Source organism: Synchiropus splendidus, chromosome 19, assembly GCF_027744825.2.
Source record: "Synchiropus splendidus isolate RoL2022-P1 chromosome 19, RoL_Sspl_1.0, whole genome shotgun sequence".
Taxonomy (NCBI): Eukaryota; Metazoa; Chordata; class Actinopteri; order Syngnathiformes; family Callionymidae; genus Synchiropus; species Synchiropus splendidus.
This window is the reverse complement of record NC_071352.1, coordinates 5,171,676-5,191,940: the sequence shown is the minus strand read 5'-3', so window position 1 is coordinate 5,191,940 and position 20,265 is coordinate 5,171,676. Positions and strand designations below refer to the sequence as shown.

General features: G+C 42.3%; 1 protein-coding gene and 1 long non-coding RNA gene across 3 annotated transcripts in view; both read left to right on the top strand.

Moving 5' to 3' along the window:
• LOC128750769 (uncharacterized) overlaps positions 1-20,265 on the top strand; it is a 64,981-nt gene that overhangs the window by 30,353 nt on the left and 14,363 nt on the right. The window lies entirely within an intron of this gene.
• LOC128750768 (protein Tob1-like) lies at positions 2,260-5,746 on the top strand. The gene is made up of 2 exons (XM_053851250.1): positions 2,260-2,507; positions 3,274-5,746. Exon 2 carries the CDS (start codon positions 3,480-3,482, stop codon positions 4,488-4,490), a length of 1,011 nt encoding a protein of 336 aa, XP_053707225.1. The 5' UTR covers positions 2,260-2,507; positions 3,274-3,479; the 3' UTR covers positions 4,491-5,746.

The window sequence follows — 20,265 nt, the reverse complement described above, 5'->3', positions numbered from 1 at the left end:
ATTTGATTGCAATACTAAAAAAAAACACATTTCATTGTGTTCATTTTGTCAGTCGCGTCATGTCTCGTGCTTTTATTTGAAAAACTTCCCACAAAGCGTGTCCATTTAACAAGGTCCACTCACATGCTTGACTAGTTCCCTTGTTCAGTATCTACTGAACTATCTTATCAAAAACTAGTTTGGTCATGTGCTTATCCCATCAAACTGTCAAGGGTTGAACTAAAAGTGTTCTTTGTCTGAGAACTGTGATTCGATTGAAATGGACTTTACCGGTATGTTAAGAAGCAAAGCTGTATGACAGAACTGGAAGGATACTGATAACAACAGCGTTTTTTATCACTCTTAAATACCGTTCATTTTCTCATCACTCTTTTTGACACGGTATATTACTGAAGATATTGTGAATTGTCTGCCTGAACTTGGGTCATGAGTTGTTAAGAAGAATCCCCCTCAAACCTAAATTCTTCCAAGAAATTCCAAGAAACTGACTGTGACTGAACAGCGACAGTGGGATTAGAGATTCGTGGGTGCTCCTTCATAAGCACAAGTGACAGCAGTGCCAGTGAGTAAAGGATACATTCGAGGATTACACCCTATATAGCAGTCTTAGCATGGCTCTTAACATGCCTCATTATGGCGGCTGACCTGGCTCTCCTTCTACAAATACCACACACAAATTACACCCTACTAAAAACGGACAAGAACCATGCGCAGAATGTAAACTACAGTCCGTTTGTATGCTTCGGGCTGTTTATAGTAAAAGCAAACACAAGGGGCCTCGCCATGACAGCGGAACTCCCAGAGTCGCTGGCAGTCAACGCCGCTCTGCCACCAACTCAGATTGTGAGAGTGAATCCACAGGGCAGTGTCGGACCATATAATCTGTCCTCTGTTCTGCCACGGCCAGATCTATCATCTGTCTCTGTGTTTGTGCCCCGCAGCACTTTCCATGGGAGCCCTTTCGCACACATCCAGCTCTCTCCAGCTTACAACAAGCACATGACTGTGTTTGGTAAAGCTAAGTGCTTCAAGAATGTCTGAAAGTCCACTCTATCAGCAGAGATGTTGTGACAACAGAGGGAAACTCTCGCACACAATCAGCATCTGTGACGCACTGTGTGAGTCCATAGCATACTTCAACATAGATGAACAATATAAAGCAGATACACGTTAATTCCTGTGACAGCAGAGTGACAGCTTTTCAATCATTCCTTTAAGTTGTTTGTTTGTATGTTTACTCTTCATCACTAGAGTGTAGTACAAATGACTAACAACTCTGCGCACCACTTAGTTTGACATGACTATGATACTTGTGTGAATGTCAATATCATAGTATCATATCACAAACTGAATTTAAAAAGCTCTCATCAAATGTTTAGAAGTTTGTTTCTGCTCATTTATAATTGAGGCACAAACACAAGATCCGAATTCTCAAACATGGAGACACAGTTTAAGCATAACTGAATGTTTAATGGTGAATCTTAATGTATTTGGTGTACATGCAGCAAGTTTTTTTTTTCTTTTAACCTATAGTGTTGATTTAGACTGCGTCAATTGCTTTTTACTGTTATTTAAGCACCCTGGTGTTTGGTTACGCTGACATTGTGCAGCAGTGACTTCACATCATGAATATACTCCGAGTGTTGGGCCTCTTTAAATTTGGCAACAGCGTGCGTTCAGCCGAGCGATGACGTGCGCAGCCGACATCAGCACCTTGGATACGGGCACACCATTCACCACAGGGCTCCTGCCCCGTTTTCCTCCAATCAGCGCTTGTGTTTTCCAGATAACGTTCAACACCACCCACACTGCTGCCAGCTGTATTGTTCCGCCGTGGGGAATCTCCTCTAAGGGAATATACGTTCCTCACAAACTGCATTTTTCCCCGTCATGTCACGGAAGCTGTGTCGAAAAGGCTCAGTGCTGAGACAATAAACACGTGGACATTTAAGCCTTACTTAAAGACCGAGATCTAAGCTATGTTTTCCCCAGCAATGATAGTCTTTATATAATCCAAACTGTGTGAAACATCAATTTCCAGCCTGCTGCTGTCAGACCACGGCTATCTCTGACGCTCATCACTGGATCACATGTCTCAGATGACAGGGTGGATCGGCCAATCACCGCACGTCTCTTTCGCCACCGGGAGGGCGGGACTCCTCATCGCACCCAATCACAACCGGCCCGTATTGTTTTGACCTCTGAAACCGCATCACCGCCTCCCTCGTGCCCATAGCGGAGGGAAGCTATAAATACCGGCAGTCTGACTCCGGCAGGGGACGAAGTTGCTTAACTCCCGAGTAGGAGGGAGCTAACTCTGCTAGCCTGCTGAACCGACAAACACCTTTAAATACAGAAACACACACACAAAAAACGCCAAACCTCCGACATCTTCGTGGACTGGAATACTTTTTTGTATGTCGAAAAATACTCTGAAAGTATTCACACTTTTTTATTTGCACTAACCATCGGTACTTCAGAACTACTGACATCCTTTCTACAAACAAGTAAGTATCCTTACGTCTTCAACCTGTCAGATATAAACGTTGCTGTTTTAATTCCCTCTTTGTGTTACTAATCTGATAATGCTGCGTCAGTCCGTGAAGTTAGGGAGGGTGTGTGAGCGCTTGCATGTAGGCGCATTCACAACGTTTCCATACGCCAGTAACTGTAATATCGCAGATATTTAGACTTCATGTCGACGCTGTACTTGTTTTCCCGTAGCTGTAAAGCTGATCCTGTTGTCCGGCGTCGCTGAACGAATTGAATTTCCATTGAACGTTGTTAACTTTTATGCGTCTGATCTCTAAAAATAAAGCGGGGCAGATATCGCTCCTCTCTTTTTTGTGGAAAATTCAATACCTGTTTGAGCATTGTTTTGACCGCGGGGCTGTTTTGTTTTCAACAGCCTCGCACACAATTGTTTGCTTTGAAACGGAGCAAATTATTCAGTAGTCTATTCATCATTCTTCCAGCGTCACTGACAAGGCGTTTCCTGATACCTTTAACCGTTTTCCCTTCATTAAATGGATTAGTTTGCAGTCTCCTGCTTCATGGAAGCGATCCAGCAGCCTATTATGTAACAGGATTCCCAAGTCTTATCGGGATTAACATGTTCACGAGCTGGCTTTTGACAATATGCACAGACCTGATATTTAATTTAGTGTTTTAAGAGTTTCTCTCGATTGCTCAATTGCTGTTATGGAACTTGCTTTGCTGCTGCGCTCAGTTTTCCGGAGCTTAACTGTTATTCTCGTCTTTTAATCTTCGCAGGAAAACAACTCCCCTGTGGAAGTACAGAGCTTCTACAGAAACAATACACCCAAAAAGCAGCACTTTTATTCTAAGCCCACTGTCTCGCTCGCATTCTTGACCCAGAGATCTTCTCTGTTGCCAACCACGGCTATCCAAATCCGACCTGGTGGACACATTGAGACAAGCGTAATCCTCTCACATCTGGTCAACATCAGCAGTTAGCTATGCAGCTGGAAATCCAAGTAGCTCTCAACTTCATCATCTCTTATCTGTACAACAAGCTGCCACGGCGGCGCGTCAACATTTTCGGCGAGGAGTTGGAACGGCAGCTGAAGCAGAAGTATGAGGGACACTGGTACCCAGACAAGCCATACAAGGGCTCAGGATTCAGGTGCATCCACGTGGGGGAGAAGGTGGACCCTGTGGTGGAGAAGGCAGCCAAAGAGAGCGGGCTGGACATCGAGGACGTCCGCAACAACCTGCCCCAAGACCTCAGTGTGTGGATTGACCCCTTTGAGGTGTCCTACCAGATTGGAGAGAAGGGTCCGGTCAAAGTTTTGTACGTTGACGACAGCAGTGAAAGTGGACCTAACAGCACAGGGATCGACCTGGATAAGGAGATCAAGAGTTTCAATCCTGAGGCGCAGGTCTTCATGCCCATCAATGAACCTGTTGGCGGCGCTTCTCCTGCATCCAGCTCACCATCGCCTCCCTTTGGCCACTCCGCAGCCGTCAGTCCCACCTTCATGCCCCGCTCAACCCAGCCTTTGACCTTCACAACCGCCACTTTTGCCGCCACCAAGTTTGGCTCCACAAAGATGAAGAGCAGCGGACGCAACAACGGTGGGAATAGTGCCGGGAACAAGGCAGCGCGTACCTCGCCCACCAACCTGGGCCTGAATGTGAACACTCTTCTGAAACAGAAAGCCATCTCCACCTCCATGCACTCTCTCTACGGGTTGGGCCTCAGTACGCAGCAGCACCCGAAGCCTTCGGCCCTGTCGCCCAATGCCAAGGAGTTTGTGTTCCCCAGTCTGCAGGGCCAGGGCAGCCAGAGCGCGCTCTTCCCCGGGGACAGCTCACTCAGCCTCAGCCCACTGCAGTACAGCAATGCCTTCGATGTGTTTGCGGCCTACGGTGGCCTTAACGACAAGTCCCTAATGGACGGCTTGAATTTCAGTCTGAACAACATGCAGTATTCTAACCAGCAATTCCAGCCAGTAATGGCCAACTAGTACGTATAAAGGTACTACTTTAAGCTACTACTCACAGAAACGACCAGAGATAATGTGATGCGGGAGGGGTGGGATGAAAATACAAATGCACATTAAGAAATAAATATAAAAAAAGTGTAAACAAATGCAGAATGTCATGACTTAAAGGAAAAAAAGTGACTTGTAAACTGCGAGATCTATGTCACGAGTCTGAAAAAGCATGAGCCCGAGGGTGAAATACTTTGCCCCCTTGAGTTGTAACCCTTTTATTTTTATTTTTTTGGTGAAGCTTGTAGTACAAGTTGTCCAAGCTTGGTTCCCTCAACTTCAACATTGTCATTTCTTTTGTACGACTGCGTAACAGGGCCATTAAAACCAGAAAAAATAAGGGTTGAATAAGACAAATTCATTACTTTCAGGCATAACTGGTGATCACTGATAAGGATTAGCATTTTTTTTTGTGATAGCTTTTCAAAATGTAACTATTTGGATGACAAAGATAAAGACAAAATTATTTTTCTAAAAAGTTGAATAATTTGCTGTAATAATTTGTATAGGTGATCAAAACCACCCAAGTTTATTTTTTTACTAAAAGTACCTCCAAAAGTTTCCAGCCCTTATTTTTTTTTAGTCATCTTTAATTGACCCTGGTACTTAGTCATACTTTTGGCAACCAAGCACAAAATATTTTTTATGTTACTGTTTTAAGATACGAGAAAAGAAAAAAAATATACAAGTTATGGCCTCTTTCAGTATTTCAACATAACTGGACATTGCCAATTTGTCGGAAAAATTGGCTCAAACAAGTGGGATTTTCTGGTCTTTTTTCTAATTGTATAATTTAATTTAGTACAGAGTTTGTAAAATATCAGAGTATCTATTGTTTCTACGACATGGTATTGCATTTATATCTTTTTACTACTCCAGTGATCTGTGATGGCTGCAGCAACTTTGTTTTCTTTTTTTATTGAAAAAAATGAATCCAGCTGAGGAAAAAAAACAAAAACATATTGACTATTCTAAAGATTGTGTACAGAAATATTCCGTAGTGGTGGAATTTAAGAATATTTGCTTTTTTGAAAAAACATAAGATTTGTATTTTCTGTTAAAAGATTTTTGCTATATTATGGACAAATTGTAATCGTATATTAATTTTGTACCTACATTGTGCAATACTTGATAAAAACAAACGGTATAACAAAGTATTCGGAGTCAGTGTCTTACATGTTAACAGGGACTGATAGTTTATTAAGTTTGTATTAAAAAGCTTGAAAGTATACAGTGGTTCACTTCGTCTTTGGTTTCTGCCATTTTGCCATCATGACTATTGTGTACTTTCCTTCCTTCGATTCCAGATCATATAGTAATCAATGCATCTCCAGTGAAATATATATATATATATTTAAGTTCCTTTAGTCTTTAAGTCGCTGCCATTATTAATTTTAATTCATAAAGTAAGTATATATGTATATGTATATATACATACATACACTTATATATAAACATACATATGTAACATATGAAAGCCTCAAATAAGCACTTGCTTACTAAACTCTCAGGTAGTTTATGAGAAGTACTTATATTTTAACATGATTAAAAATATCCATAATGTTATTTATTAGGAAGTTAAACGTAGTTTTGTTGATATTTTTCCACAGGCAAATTTTGTTTTAATTATTGCTAGAGTTTTTAAAGTTTAGTAAATATTATAAAGACTAAAACAAGTTTATTTTTTCAATTGAATTGATCGTTGTCATTAAAATACATACAGAAAAATCATTATTTGTTCTGGCATCAAGAGATGCCACATTTGTTGGCACCATGCTGTCAGCGTTGGCGTAGTTGCCCTCGAGTCATGCGCGCTGGGAGTGTAGGTCTGCCCGACTCGTCCAGGGTGAGGCCACTAGCTAGCAAGCTGCTGAACCTTCCAGTAGCTTAGGTCAAGGCAACACTGCTACACAGCCAAACACAAGGAAACAATACAACGGACCATGAGTCGATTCAAATTCAGTCTCCCTCGTGATTCCTGTTCAGTGTTTTCTGTGATCAGCTTTTCCAGTGGAACATCAGGCAGCTCACATTTCACCCAGTGTCCTGGTTGTTGTTGAGGCTGGTTAATGGATAACTATTTTCCCAAATAGAAGCTTCATCATGCATTAGACCAGCTTGAGCCACTTTAGTCATCAATTGTTTTATTTGGTTATCAGAACTACAAATCAATTATTGCTAAATTGAGTTTTCTCTGAAAACTGACAAGAGTTTCAATTATTTTGAACAGAATTCTCAGAGTTTAACATTTTTTGGAGGCACGGCATGATCTTTAATAACAATATAATGTCATTTAAAATTAGATTTTCACCCAAGCCACTTCTGTTTAATAGTTTCATTTGTCAACTACATTTGGAACGAAGGGGAAAAATTAAGCTTTATTCATGACTTTTTTCTTTCTTCTTTTTTTTTTTTTTTAAATTATCATTATTTACGACACATCAACTTACAGTGAGAAGAAATGAAACAAATGAATGAGCTAGTGAATTGAGTGGCATAGACGTGCCGGTTGAATGTGACATTTACTCACCACCTGAGGGGACTTCATGAGACCCTCCCTTTCTATCGTGTTCCCTCTGATACACTTGTGTGTTGATGAAGTTGAGTCAATGTGTATTTGCTTCACCCTGTGTACACGCTGTTGTGTGCGAGTTCATCTGTCTGTGAGTGAGTGATCGTGTGGGTAAATGTTCACTCAGCATGGGTCATCCCGAAAACGGCTTTGGCGGGTCATGTTTACTTTATTCAGTCCTCTAATCCATCTGTTGGATGTTTTCGCGAGTGGCCCTGCTCACCGTCACGTGTCAGCTCTGTGACTTGCAGTCTAACGGGGTGTAGTGGAAAAATACTTAGGCTCTTTATTTAAAGTCGCAGTGAGTAGTTAAATTTAATGATCTGACAACAGAAACATGCAAACGCAAGTCAGTTTCATGAAACCTTTGTTGCACCAGTTTAGGCCGACTTGATGGTGTTAGTGAAAGTTTAGTGTCTGTGTATTCAAAGTGACATAGGTGATGACTAATATTTTCTTTCAGTGGAGACAAAAGGTTAATATTGCCCCAACTGTCTAACTGTAAAATATGTAGGCAGTATTGAAAAGACATTTTTATCATAATGAATGTAAATAAATTCATAAAATTAGGCAAACAAGCTTTAATTTTGTCAGCATTTTTGCACTTTTTTAATTAATGTTTATAGATTCTGAATATATTACAGTTGAATTGGGGATAAGTAATCCTAATTTTTATTATCTTAATATTTGTCTTAACCCTTTAATAGCCTGCTCACAGGTCGAAACTGGAGTTCTGAACTCGAGCCAAACTGTTTGAGACAACTCTACCACTCATTTGACGTGTGTAGTATATTTCACATTTATATTTTTTATTTTATTTATATTTTTAATTAACCTTTTTAATACTCCTGTTTATAGGTATGTATTGATTGAAAATTATTCAGTCATTTACAAACATATTTTATTTATGAAATGACAAGCAATTTTTTTAGATTAAAAAAATATTTACTTATGGATTTAAAAAAATAAATATATATTAGTAAATATATCTAAATTTAAATGAATAGTAACATATATGAATACCTCAAATAAACTAGAATACAAAATATTTCTGTTCTGTTGAAATATATGTTCAGTAATTATTATAGTTAAACAATAAAACTTTCATGTCATTATTTATTTTCCCAAAGTTCATTTATTTTTTACTCATTATTATTTATTCTTGGTCAAAACAATAGCGAAAAATTAATTTATAACCTGAGGCTCCCTCACTCCTTCTTCCAGGGGAAAGGGTAAACACGCATGTTTTGGGGCTTCAATCCGTGGTCAAACATGGAGGTGAAAAGTGGATAAGGCCCGCTTTGATATTGGCGAAACATTAACAGATGCTTTATGAGCTGGGCGTGAGAGTATCTACACGGGTTTATCAGGAAGGATTGAGCAACTTCATGTCAGAGCTGGTTGGATGGTTATAATCCCGGATCGTTGTGTAATTACGAAGATGAAGCAAACTCTTTTGTAAGATTAGTCACGGCTAAATTTATCGTCCAGCTGCGTTGTTAAGGTAATCTTAGCAAAGAAACACTTGAGCCTGCACCAGTGCCCGCCAGCGATCAGCCTTATGCTGCCCCTCTCCGAACACTTCTCCACCTTATCTTTAATTCACAGGGTGAAGCAGACCCAACACAGTCTGTTTCCACATGCACACTTTTGCTCACTGTCAGCGTGGAAACTTGTGTCTACTGTATTGACTCAGCCGCACACTCACACCCATTTGGAACACATGCTGGAAGGCACACACATTCGTTTGATTGTAATTCAGGCATCTTTAAAGAGCGACGGATCTGAATACTGCATGTGTGAGGTGATGTTTCACTGCTACATGGAGGCTCTCTGTGATGCATGGAGGGAGTTGTCTGTTGTGTGAAGTGCTGTGTTTATATCCTCGGCACACACGCGTGGACCCAGCCCTTTAAAACTGCTGCTGCTCTTATCTTGCAGTTGGAAAGCGAAAACAAACACACAGCCTGGCCTCTCTTCTCGCCTCTCAAGAGTTGATGTATTTTGGTTTACTGTGCAGTCGATCACACTCTCCCAGCCTGGAGGTGTGGACGGAGAGATCATTAAAGCGGTGGCATTTAAAATAAATCATTTATTCTGTTAGCAGGTCCTGAGTGAGTCCAGCCTCAGCACATCTATCACCGAGGTGAAGCAGGAAATGGCTCTACACTTTTGGGCGGTTTGGAGTTTCATGTTTTTGGAGCTCATTGATCTTGTCATGTGCTCCTGGTGGAGTGCAACACGGTATGTTGATGTTGGAGAAAGTTAATCTTATCTGAGGCTGGGTTGAGGGGGCAGTCATCTAATCACAGAGGCCCAGGCTTCACCCTTCCAAAAACCTCCTCCAACTTTTTTGAGTTTGTGGTCTTTCATCTGAACAAGATACCTGGGTGATTAAGGTTGGAGTGGTGTCCTCCGGGCACTCCGTTTTCCTCCCACAGTCCGGAACCATTCAGAGGTTAATAGCTGACCATGTATGCCAAAGGTGTTATGGGTTACACTCTGGCGAACTGTGACCCTATATTGACTGTTGAAAACAACATTTACAGCAGAATATCCCAGTATCACAGGAGAAACCTGGAACTATCAGAACATGTTTACATTGGAAGGCCCAGCGCCCAGGTCTTTGCTAGGAGTCAGTATGAACAGTGGACTTCAGGACTGCTGTGATCATAGCCATGTGATATACTGTGAAGTTTGGGAACGCTCCTTCGCTTCACGCTCCTCTCTGAACGACTTGTTTGGAAACAGCTGGAGAACACCTACTGATTCAGGACTGTGGAATTTGAAGCGTCCCACAAATAAGGCGGCCTGGTGTGGGACGCTCACGTGCAGGTCTGGACACTTTCTCTCACATATGCTGCCATTTTAATGAGTCAATAACTGGAGGGAGCAGAGGGATGTTTGATTAGCCAACCTGTTAGCTGTTTGAAGTCAGAATACCAACCAGTCGTTCAACGGACGAAACTTGAAAAGAACATGAACAGACAGCTAATGTGCTCGGCAGTTGAGATTTACATGTGTCGAGTAAACAGTCATATCGATGGTTGACATCCGGGTCTGACAGTTGAACTTCCATTGAGTTCACATTGGTTTCAGTTACTTGCTTCATCCTTGTGCCTCTGGGCAGCAGACTCTGTATCTGTGTCAGCACTTGCAGTCGTAATTCATACTTTACTTTTGAGTTAAGTCTAGAAAATTCAACATGGCCGCCATTATCAGCCCCTGCTGGATTTCTGTTGGCGACTATCCATTCTTTTCCTAAAAGCAAAACACCTCCAAATGTCATGCAAGGACAGGGTTTGATGGCGAGTTCATTAACAAAAACTGCCAGATATCTTCCAAAATCACTTGGCAGAGCACGTGTGACAAAGTCAATTCACGAGTTCATTACCATCAAGCAGATGAGGCTTCAGAAATTAGAGCTCAATAAATTTCGTCTCCCCGTGTGACCGATGGTGATTTCTCAGCTGCAGAGACCGGCTCGCAGTTGAAACGTGATTCTGTGAGTGATGTGAAGATGATGTGTTTTATTTCCTCCGGCGCTGTCTCTCTGCCACGCACATGTTCCTACACTCAATTTCAGGACTCCATCTCGCTGTTGCAAAATCTCCTCCCAGTAATGATTTGGATGCGCAGCAGCCTTGTAAGACACAACTGTAATGAGTTCCCACATCGTAATTACATTCATCAAACATCACATCCAGGCTGTTTGGACACAAGCGTTGTTGATTTTGTCAACATCGCTGTGTTTGTGCCGTGATGTCTTTTCACACACAAACACTGCAGGTGGAATAAATGATGTCACTCGTCTCCCACGCAGAACAAAGATGCTCCAGGCTTCTCCCTCTGTGTGGGCCAAGTTTGTGTGTGAGTGGGAAGTGCTGCGAGGTCCACTGTGGGTGGTGTTGCATAAGAACGTCATTGCTGACGGAGGAGAAAGTGGGAGGAGCCCCGAGGGGCTTCACTTGACAATAGCTAGTTCATTATTATCCCCTGTTCGGACCTCATAGATGTAAAGAAGGCCGTACATCCATCCGCCCCAAAACGCCCTGGAATACTGACATGTCCAGTTCAAGTCTTATCTGATATACTCCAGGCCTGTATGTGTCATGGTAGAAAGATGTGGCCACATGGTTGGTGCTCCTTAATGTTCTTCTCTTTAAAGGTGATATGATGCCCATTTATGCTCCTTTTACGTATGAAATTGTACCTGTACGTGTCAAACAATGTTACCGTCACTGAGTTGGTTTGAGTTGGTATTGCTGTTCACCTATATATCCATCAGGGGGAGCAGCTCAGAGTCAAATGTTAATGACAAACACAAACTCCAAAACAAACATGCCGACTGTGGAAGACTGATTGATAATGTAGCTCTTGCAAAAAGAGGAGGCAGCGTTGTAGGAAATTAAATTTATTGTAACTGGAGGACGGAGAATTTCCGCCATTGTTATGTCTTCTTTGTATCTCTCTAGAGCTATGTATCGGATAGTAACGGCAACACTGCCCCCATGGCTTCCAGTCGTACCACTCCGTTTGGTCTGTATCCATATCCATTTTGGAAATGCAGAAATACGGGTGAAATGGACACTTTGTACTTTGTATCTGAATCCATATGTAACTATGGCCATAAATGCCGTTTCACTAGTATAGTCTGAGATATGTTGGGTCCCCCTCCTGGGCCAACTCATGAGGAAGGTAACCTGGAAGATATTCTAGCCACCACAGATGGCTTCTCAGTGTCCACAACACGTGGCCCAAAGCTTCGGTCACAAGGGGGCTAGCAATTAGCTATAAATCATTTCATTACTAGTATAAATTATCCAACAACACTGACCTGTTGTCATCTTAGTGAGTACTGCAACATGTGCCACCCTTGAAGGGGGCATTGCATAGGTTTCTTCGAGAACAATTGCCTCAGGAATGTGTGTCTATGATTTGAAGCCCTCAAACTGCCAACCTTTCACCCCTGATGAGAACAGGTTGAGGGTAACAACAGCATTGCCTAACAAGTGCTGAATTATTTCCCAACATAAAGCCGTATTGCATCTCAGTCACTGTGGTTCTGCATTGAAAACCACCCTTCAGCGCTTCCTCATTATTTATTTTGCTGAGTGACTAATTCGCCCTCAAGCTCAATATGTCAACACAAAATTACGGGTAAAGATAATTATGTCATCTGCAAATTATTTCTCAGCCATTCTCAAAACTGTCATTATGATGATGCACTAAGCAGTAGAACTGTTCAAATGTATAAACAAGCAGCGAAGCATCATTGAATTAGAATCAATAATCCTGCAGCTTCGTGTACCAGCGGCCTGTCGCACACCCACGACTGCTTCCAGAGTGTTCGTAGAGCAAAAAAAAAAAAAAAAAAAACCCCAGACACGTGGAGCTGTGGAGCGCAGTAATAACCACATTTCACCGCTGATTTATCCCTTTCCCCCTGTGCTTTTCCCTCCCTCCGGATGATAGCGGTTCACAGTCGGCCGATAAAACGCCAATCCCATTGTGTGATATAGTGCCTGCTGTGCTGTCAGCCATCGCCGAGGATTACTGGCAGGGACGCAAGTTTTCTGACTGCGGCCAAAGAAGGAGAAGGAAATGAAAGTGGAAAAGCAGCAGCTGGGTCTTCCAGGTCACGTCACACTGTAGACATGAAGACAAGGACAGTTTCACGGATCAGGAGGTTGAGTGTTTTTCCTCAGTCTTAATTTATTCTGAAAACATCCTCACTTCTTGTATCGAGATCAGGGACCAATTAAACTGTTGGATTAATGCAATACTTTTCCCACTTCTGGAATGTGTCCAACGTTATTTGGGCTTGGTTGCAGTTATTTTTTCCCAAAATTTGCTGTACCAACTATCGAAATCCAATGACAAAAATCCACCAAAAATACAGCTGGCTAAGTTCTGGAATAGGGCAGAATTGGAGAAACAATTTAAACACAAATTACAAAATGTTTGGCTGGTGGGGGCTAAAGATAGAGTCTGCAGCCCTGACCCCACCACCTAAAAGGGTCAGATCATACTCTATTTGTCCACACAAACCAAAACCAGGGATTAAAATTCATTCTGAAATTTCCAGTTTGCGTGTGAATCTAGACTCTCAACAGTCATAAAATACCACCCCACCACATGGTATATTGCCTGGTGGGCCCATATTGTGAGCCTATGCTTGGGACTATATTTCTGGAGAATGATATTTAATCTCATGGGGATTGATATGTGGATAAAAATACATTGTTGAGCAGATGGAGATCTGGCAGGGAGAAGGTTTTGAAGCTACTGCCAACTGGACAGAAGCCAGATTCTCTAACTCATTGAACGAATTTGTTTTTAAGGCTTTAATTTTGCAGGTTTTTTTAGAGTGAAGAAAGCATATGAAACTTGCAGATATCAAAGTCAGACCAGGTACCAACAGAATGGCAGCTCCTCACAGTTGCACTTGAGCGAGGTACCGTTATGCTGTGCTTTTATAGTACTTATAAAATACACGTTTGCGAATTCAGCTTATTCAATATTCTTGGTATTAACTGCCAGAGGTTCAGTGCTTTAGCGCTTTCCTCCAAAATATCTTCTCTGAGAACACGTTATGTGATGCTGTATCGAGTAAGAACTATCTCATGAGAGAGCGCACGTACGATTCATTAGATGATTTAGAGCGGTTCTTGGCTCGGCTCGGCTTCTGCTGCAGACGTCAGCAGCTTCACCAACAAGCGAGAAAAACACAACTGTGGAGGTGGAGATTGAGGATCCAAACAGATGCAGGGAAGTAAAAACGGAAACACCTGAACAGAGCGGAGGTTAAGTGCAGGGATGGAACTGTGAAGTTCTATTTGTCCACGAACCTTGCCTTGTTTGTCGGCCGTCACAAATGTTTGTTTATAAATAATGAAAAGCAATCTATTCAATCTCCTCACAAATGGAAATGATGGATGGTCTTGATATTGTGAAATCCAAACTGACATAAATCAAACACAAAGTAGCTCATTGTCACTGCTGTGACATTAACAGTTCTTAATTTGAAGTCTTTTTTTCATCGCTAGCACTCCCTCCTGAGCGTTTCCATCGCTGCCAAAACCACACGATGTTCTAAAACGGTCATAAAACCCAAGTTATTGGGCAAACAGGTATGTCAGAGCTGCCAGTTAAAGGTGGAGGGCGACAGCAGCGTCTGGTTTACTGGAGCTACAGTCTGAAACAAGCCCCAGCAGGAAGTCAAACTTGTTTTAGCATCTCCTGTGTGCAGAAAAACAAGATACAGAATAGAAATATATGCAGCAACTTTCTCCAGAGCAAGTGCTGTTTGTGAGACGCGTGTCTAGATCTGTCATTAGTTTGTCGGAATTTGACACTGATAACATGGTATTAGTGGTGATCTGTGTTAACATGTCATGTGGAGTCAAAACCTGTCTTTAAGTTAATCCCTCTCAGTCCTCCACAATACAACTGGCCTTAAGTCTTGTCGCATCATTGCAACATGTTTCCGTGAGCAGCTCAATACTGATAACATGGATGACACAAAGTGATAAGTAATCTGAAGATCAGCACAACAGCAGATTACAAAGGCTGGAAGCTGTCACATGATCTTGGTGTGCAAAACATGTTGGGGCATGTTTAGTGGATACAGCCACAAGCTGTGGTCTGTCTATAATTGCGTAATGTATAGGAAAAACCTATCTGAAGAAGCTCCTGAGAGCGTGTGAAGAGTGGAGAGGGGGTGGAGGATGTGTGACGAAGAAAGCGCGAGGGATCCCCGTGTGCGTAGCGTGCCACCGTGCGAACTCTGCTGAGGGAGAAGCGTTGCAGAGCACTTTAGCTGTGCTGAATGCTGCACTCTTATTTGCAGAACCCAAGGAGTGTGTTTACCAGGTCTGGGATGTGAATGTGGCAACAGTATAGCACGAAAATAAAAAGCTCCTTACGCCATCTTAGCTCGGGTTACCCAAGCTCTTACGCCATGTCTCAGATAGAAGGTGCGAGAATGTTCCAATCTGTGTGTGGACGACGGATCTCAAGACACTTTCCTCACTGACATTTTAGCCGTAGATCCTGTATAGCAAAACTGAATTCTTGCTCTGACATATCAGGCAAGCATGTGACCTGAGGCTCCAATATTACTGGCCCGCAAGGAGGCCTTAGTCAAACAGCGACTGGAAAATCTTCAGAGGGTACTACACTGCTATGCACACCCAGAAGACACACACCCGCCACACCCACCAGCTCCTGGTTCAGGTCTCTGTTTTCAGAAGCAGAAAGGTCAGCGGAGTTGATCACTAAAAATAGAGGCCCACTAAACACCTGATGGCTGATTTTCTGTGGGGGATCACCACCCTTCTGGGGTACAGTAAAACCTCTCCTGGCACTGTGAAGCTCAACACACCTTTGCTTTGCTCTGTCACTTCACATTTGAGGATTGAGAGGAATCCAAAGGCGTTTCCCTATATGTCATGTGGTGCTGGAGGGCATTCACAGGCTCACGCTACGCATGTCAAGGCAGACGGAGGTTATAGGTGCAGCGCTTTACATGCAAATCTGTGTGTTCTCAGGAATTTGAATGTCACTGCGAGTCATCTTTTTGCATGCCTTTGATAAATACGCAGATCTTGTCAGGGGAAAAGAAACAACTTTTATTTTTAAGTGTGGTTCGATGTGTCACTCTTTCACCTGAAATATTCACGTTAGAAAACAAACTCAAGGCCTGCGGGGGAAAAGAGTCATTTTCATTTAGATCATCAATGTTATGAACCAAGTCAGGATGCTCCCAAATGAGTGAAAGCTTGATGCAGATGGAAGGCCATTTGTGGGAAGACGGTGAAATTGCTGCTGTGAGGTGGAGTAATAGTGAGCCATAACAATGCTTTTTGCTAGAAACTATATTTCCAGTTAAAGGAGTGTCAGCTATAGAATGCTTTTGATGTGACCGCTAACATTCATACATTCAACATTGACACTGTGAATACTTGAGCTCAGCAAACACCCATTTTCATGTCCAATAAGAATATACATAAGAAGATCAAACATTGGAATGTGTGTGAGGCCCTATACTGTGATCGTTTTTTTGGTTGAACGTCCAACTTGTCTGGTTGTAGGGTGCCTTTTGAACGTCTTGGCACTAATCTGGTGAGCATATAGCTGAGCCAAAAGGCTCACCTCTGGTCCTGAGCTACTGACAGGGAGAAGAAGACCTAGTTTCTATGCAAGGTGTCTGGAGGTAGCATGAGAACCTCCATCATCCCACTACCCCTAGACGTCACCCTCACAGGAATATTCTAATATTTGCTACTTGAGTGGCAGCTGTCACCCATAAATACTTTAACAAGGTGCCATAAAATATGATGCATTTTTAAGGCTTTAAATTCTAGACATGCATCAAGCCACTTTATATAACCCTCGCATGTCCCAATGACCTTGTTTCCCTTGTTGGAGCCCGACCTGCCACCCCACCTGCTGCCCCTCTTCAATCTTAGCACTAGCGACACCTATCAAATTTTGGGAACACATTTTTTATCACCTCCCCCACAGGGTCAGCGTTCACCCGCTGCCCTCTGTCATGAGCCCTGCCACTGTCTGTGCCATCTGTCTCTCCCTCTCTCAAATGACACACAGTGGCAGGAGATTCGGCTGACTCACAAACCGCGTGGGCCGACAGCCGCCCCTCAGCCGACATGCAAGGAATTAGATTTGAGAGGAGAGGAGATACAAAAACAGATGAGAAGTCAGCTATATATTATTCTATCTGCACTCCACTGACATGATTCGAGGAGAATTGTGTCTTTTCCTTCATCGGCTTTTCTGGAAACTGCAGTCTGGCAGAAGTGGCTGCAAATTAATAATTTGTTCTCCAGAGAGCTTCAGACTGAGTCACTCCTCCAATTACAAGTGGAAGAAAGCAAACACATGCTCACATAAAGGTTAGAGGAGCGCTCCCCTGAGCAGCGCAAGACCTCGTTTTTTTTTTTTACAAATGAAACACGCAAACATGTTCTATATTAGAGTCCTGGTTCTGAGAAAACGGGTCAGATCTTCCCGCTCCAGATCGGATCCAGCAGCTGAGGAGAATTTAATAAACGCATCTGGCTGTGATTCAGAGCAGCGGTGTGAATTTCAGCAGCCAAATAAAACGTTAAATCTTCTTTGGAGGGTTGTCCGGTAAAGGTCAGCGTTTTATTTTATGTAGCCCACAAACTGTGACCGTTAAAAAGCTCATCTGCATGGAGAGAGTTTCAGTCAGAGTTTGGATGTTGTTTCTCATTGCTTGTGACCTGCATCATATGATTGTTTGAATATTGGATAAGACTTAAAAAAAACATACTGCTGATTCACTTAACCAGACAGCTGACTCTCACGCCCACACCAGCTTCACCTTCTGGCGCACCCAAACCTCGCCACCAGACGCCCACCCATGCCTCCCTCTGATAGAATCAGAGTTGCCGAGCTAAGCAAACTGAAAGCGCAGGAAAAACTGTGGGGGCCAGATCCTGACCCCCTATTCAGCGCAGTCACTGGTGCTGCCCGGGCCCCCGAATGCTCAGATTACATCTCACATAATGAGAGGCCTGGCTCAGCAGGCTGTGGCACAAACACACACACTGTTCTGCTGCCCTCTCTTTATGCATTTTAGTGCCATGCTAATGCTAATTTGACCAGCTACACTTTAGAGAGCTGGATAGATTATAATAACATTTTCATATTTTACTTGATTTTTCTTCTCATATAACTATTTTCTGTTGATATATATGAATATGTTCAGCTTCCTTTTGGCCAGCAGGATCCGCTCCAGTGAATCTCAGTTGACAAGGAGAGTTTAGAAGCTAATGCTGAAAGAGCTGAGCCACAAGACAAATGTGGTTCTCGTCCTCACTGAGCAGTTCACCAATGATACATGAGATATAAAACTCGTATGGCAGATCATAAAAACTTCCTAGACTGTTAAGCACACATCCTTCATTGACCTTTGCAAAACTTTCACATGGCCATCATCGTAAATGGATTTTAAAAACGTCATAAAGGCGACTTGATTTGTGTAACTAAAATCTGCTCTGATACAAGTGACAGGTTCACAATAACAGTCCGCTCCATTCAGCGCTCACACCCGCGGCCGGCCCACTCACACTCTGCGTTGGCATTGTGTTGATTTCTCCCTAAGCGCAGTGGACATTGTGAAAACCTGGACCGTGGCACGGTGTCAAAGATTTGTTTTCATCGCTGCTGCAGGACTGGGGCTAAAGTGGATTCTGAGGTGCCCGCCCTCACTCCCCCCCACAGGAGAGCCCGTGTGTGGAAATAATAACAGATCTAGTGAGGTCACAGAGCTTGGCTACAAAGGCTCTCTGCTCAAGGTCTGGTCGCACAAGAAGTCTTTGTCAAGGCCATGTGTGGAGCGCTCTGTGCGGCATGACAATGGATCAGAGTGGCTGAGAGTGTCGGGGAGCGAGAGAAATGACAATTTGTAATGATCCGCAGGGCAAGCTAACAGCTAATGCCAGGGTTGCTGCTACCAATGGCTGAAAAAAGCAACCTCTCAAATGTTTTTGGGACACAAAAAGTGAGATGCATTAAACCTGTTGGTTTATTTGTTAACTAATGTCTGTGGCTTCTCTGGGGGTCTTTTATTTTCCTAATGCTGGGGTGATATTAAATAACAATAAAAACATGAAATAGAAGCAAAACCAAAGAACCATACTGAGGAAATTCAGCGAAACATTTTTGTCTCTGAAGAACGCCATTAGTTGTCTTAGTCAAATCAGCTCAATACATGTGCCTGTCATGTATTTAAATAGCAGGTATGTAAGTCAGTATGTATTGTATCCCCGTAGAAATATATCTTTATTTATGCCTGATAAATGTGGTAAAAGAAGCCAGTGTTTGAGCAAACTTTGCCTACATGACGTCCCCAATAACATAAATCATGACACTGCTAAGGGCTGAACAGCTTTGTAGTCACATGGCCGCTATAGGTGCAGTTGTTTTCGTCATTGCATAACAAGGATCATGCAGTGCTGGGAAGCTGCATATAGGCTGGTCTCTCTCTGTCTTTCAATCTCAATGACTAAGATACGACTTTACTCTGCACCTGTCAGCCAGAAATAACTGCAACACAAATTAAATTTTAAATAATTATGATACATGCAACCCACTGAGTAGCTCAACTCCTTACTTCAGTAAATATTAAAATATTCCAATCCAAGCAGAATTATTTATGTAATGTTTATGTTTCATAAAAAATAATAAAAATATGTTTAAAATAATTGATTTGTATTCAGTGTTTATCTAATGGATAATACAAAATATGCATTTTTTTATTAGTAATTATTGTATTGTTATTGAGAGGTTGCCCACTAGTAACTGCTTCAATTGTTGCAGGACAGTACGGTCATTGTAGCATGGATGGTGGGATCAGTCATTACAAGTGAATCAGGAACGACATGTATTTCTAGTGACATATTTTCTGTCAGAGTCTCGCCTCTATTCTTGAATTCATATACAAACTTTTTTTTTCTATCGAGGATCAATTGAAGCTGCTGTCGTCATGGCAACAGAACAGGCAGAGTAACATCCTCAGGCAAACTTTCAATACCATCCTCCTCAGCAGCGGTCTATTGGCAGCGCATTTAATGGTCACTTGGCAAGTGCGCGGCACTTTGGGAGATCATTAGGAGCCATCAGCTTCACCCTTCCCACCCGCCAAGGGTAAAGGGTTACATTTCCGATCTGCTTCAATATTTCATCTCTTTCTGTCCAGTCTGTGCATTATAATATGGGAAAAACTGGAGAGCTGGTGTTTTGCCCTTTAACCTATTTATTGCACTCTGGAGGCGTTGTTCCTTTGAGAGGAGAGCGTTCAACTGGAATGGATCGGCTCCACATTCCAGTTTAGTGGACAAAAACTGATTTATGACTCCTAAAAAACAATTTAAAATAATGGCGAAATAACTAATATGTGTATGCCTAAATAATATTTGACATAGATCAGTGGAATTCTCTCAAATCGCAAAAAAGCAACACATAACATAATAATATGAAAATAACAATGTAGATTTAGATATGATTCGCACCATGTTTTGTTTGTTATTTTTAAGTATTTTGCAACATCATTTTATATATATACTCCTCCAACCTCACCTCATTCGGAATTTGATATTTTGCTCTGCTAGCTAGCGAATCAGACAC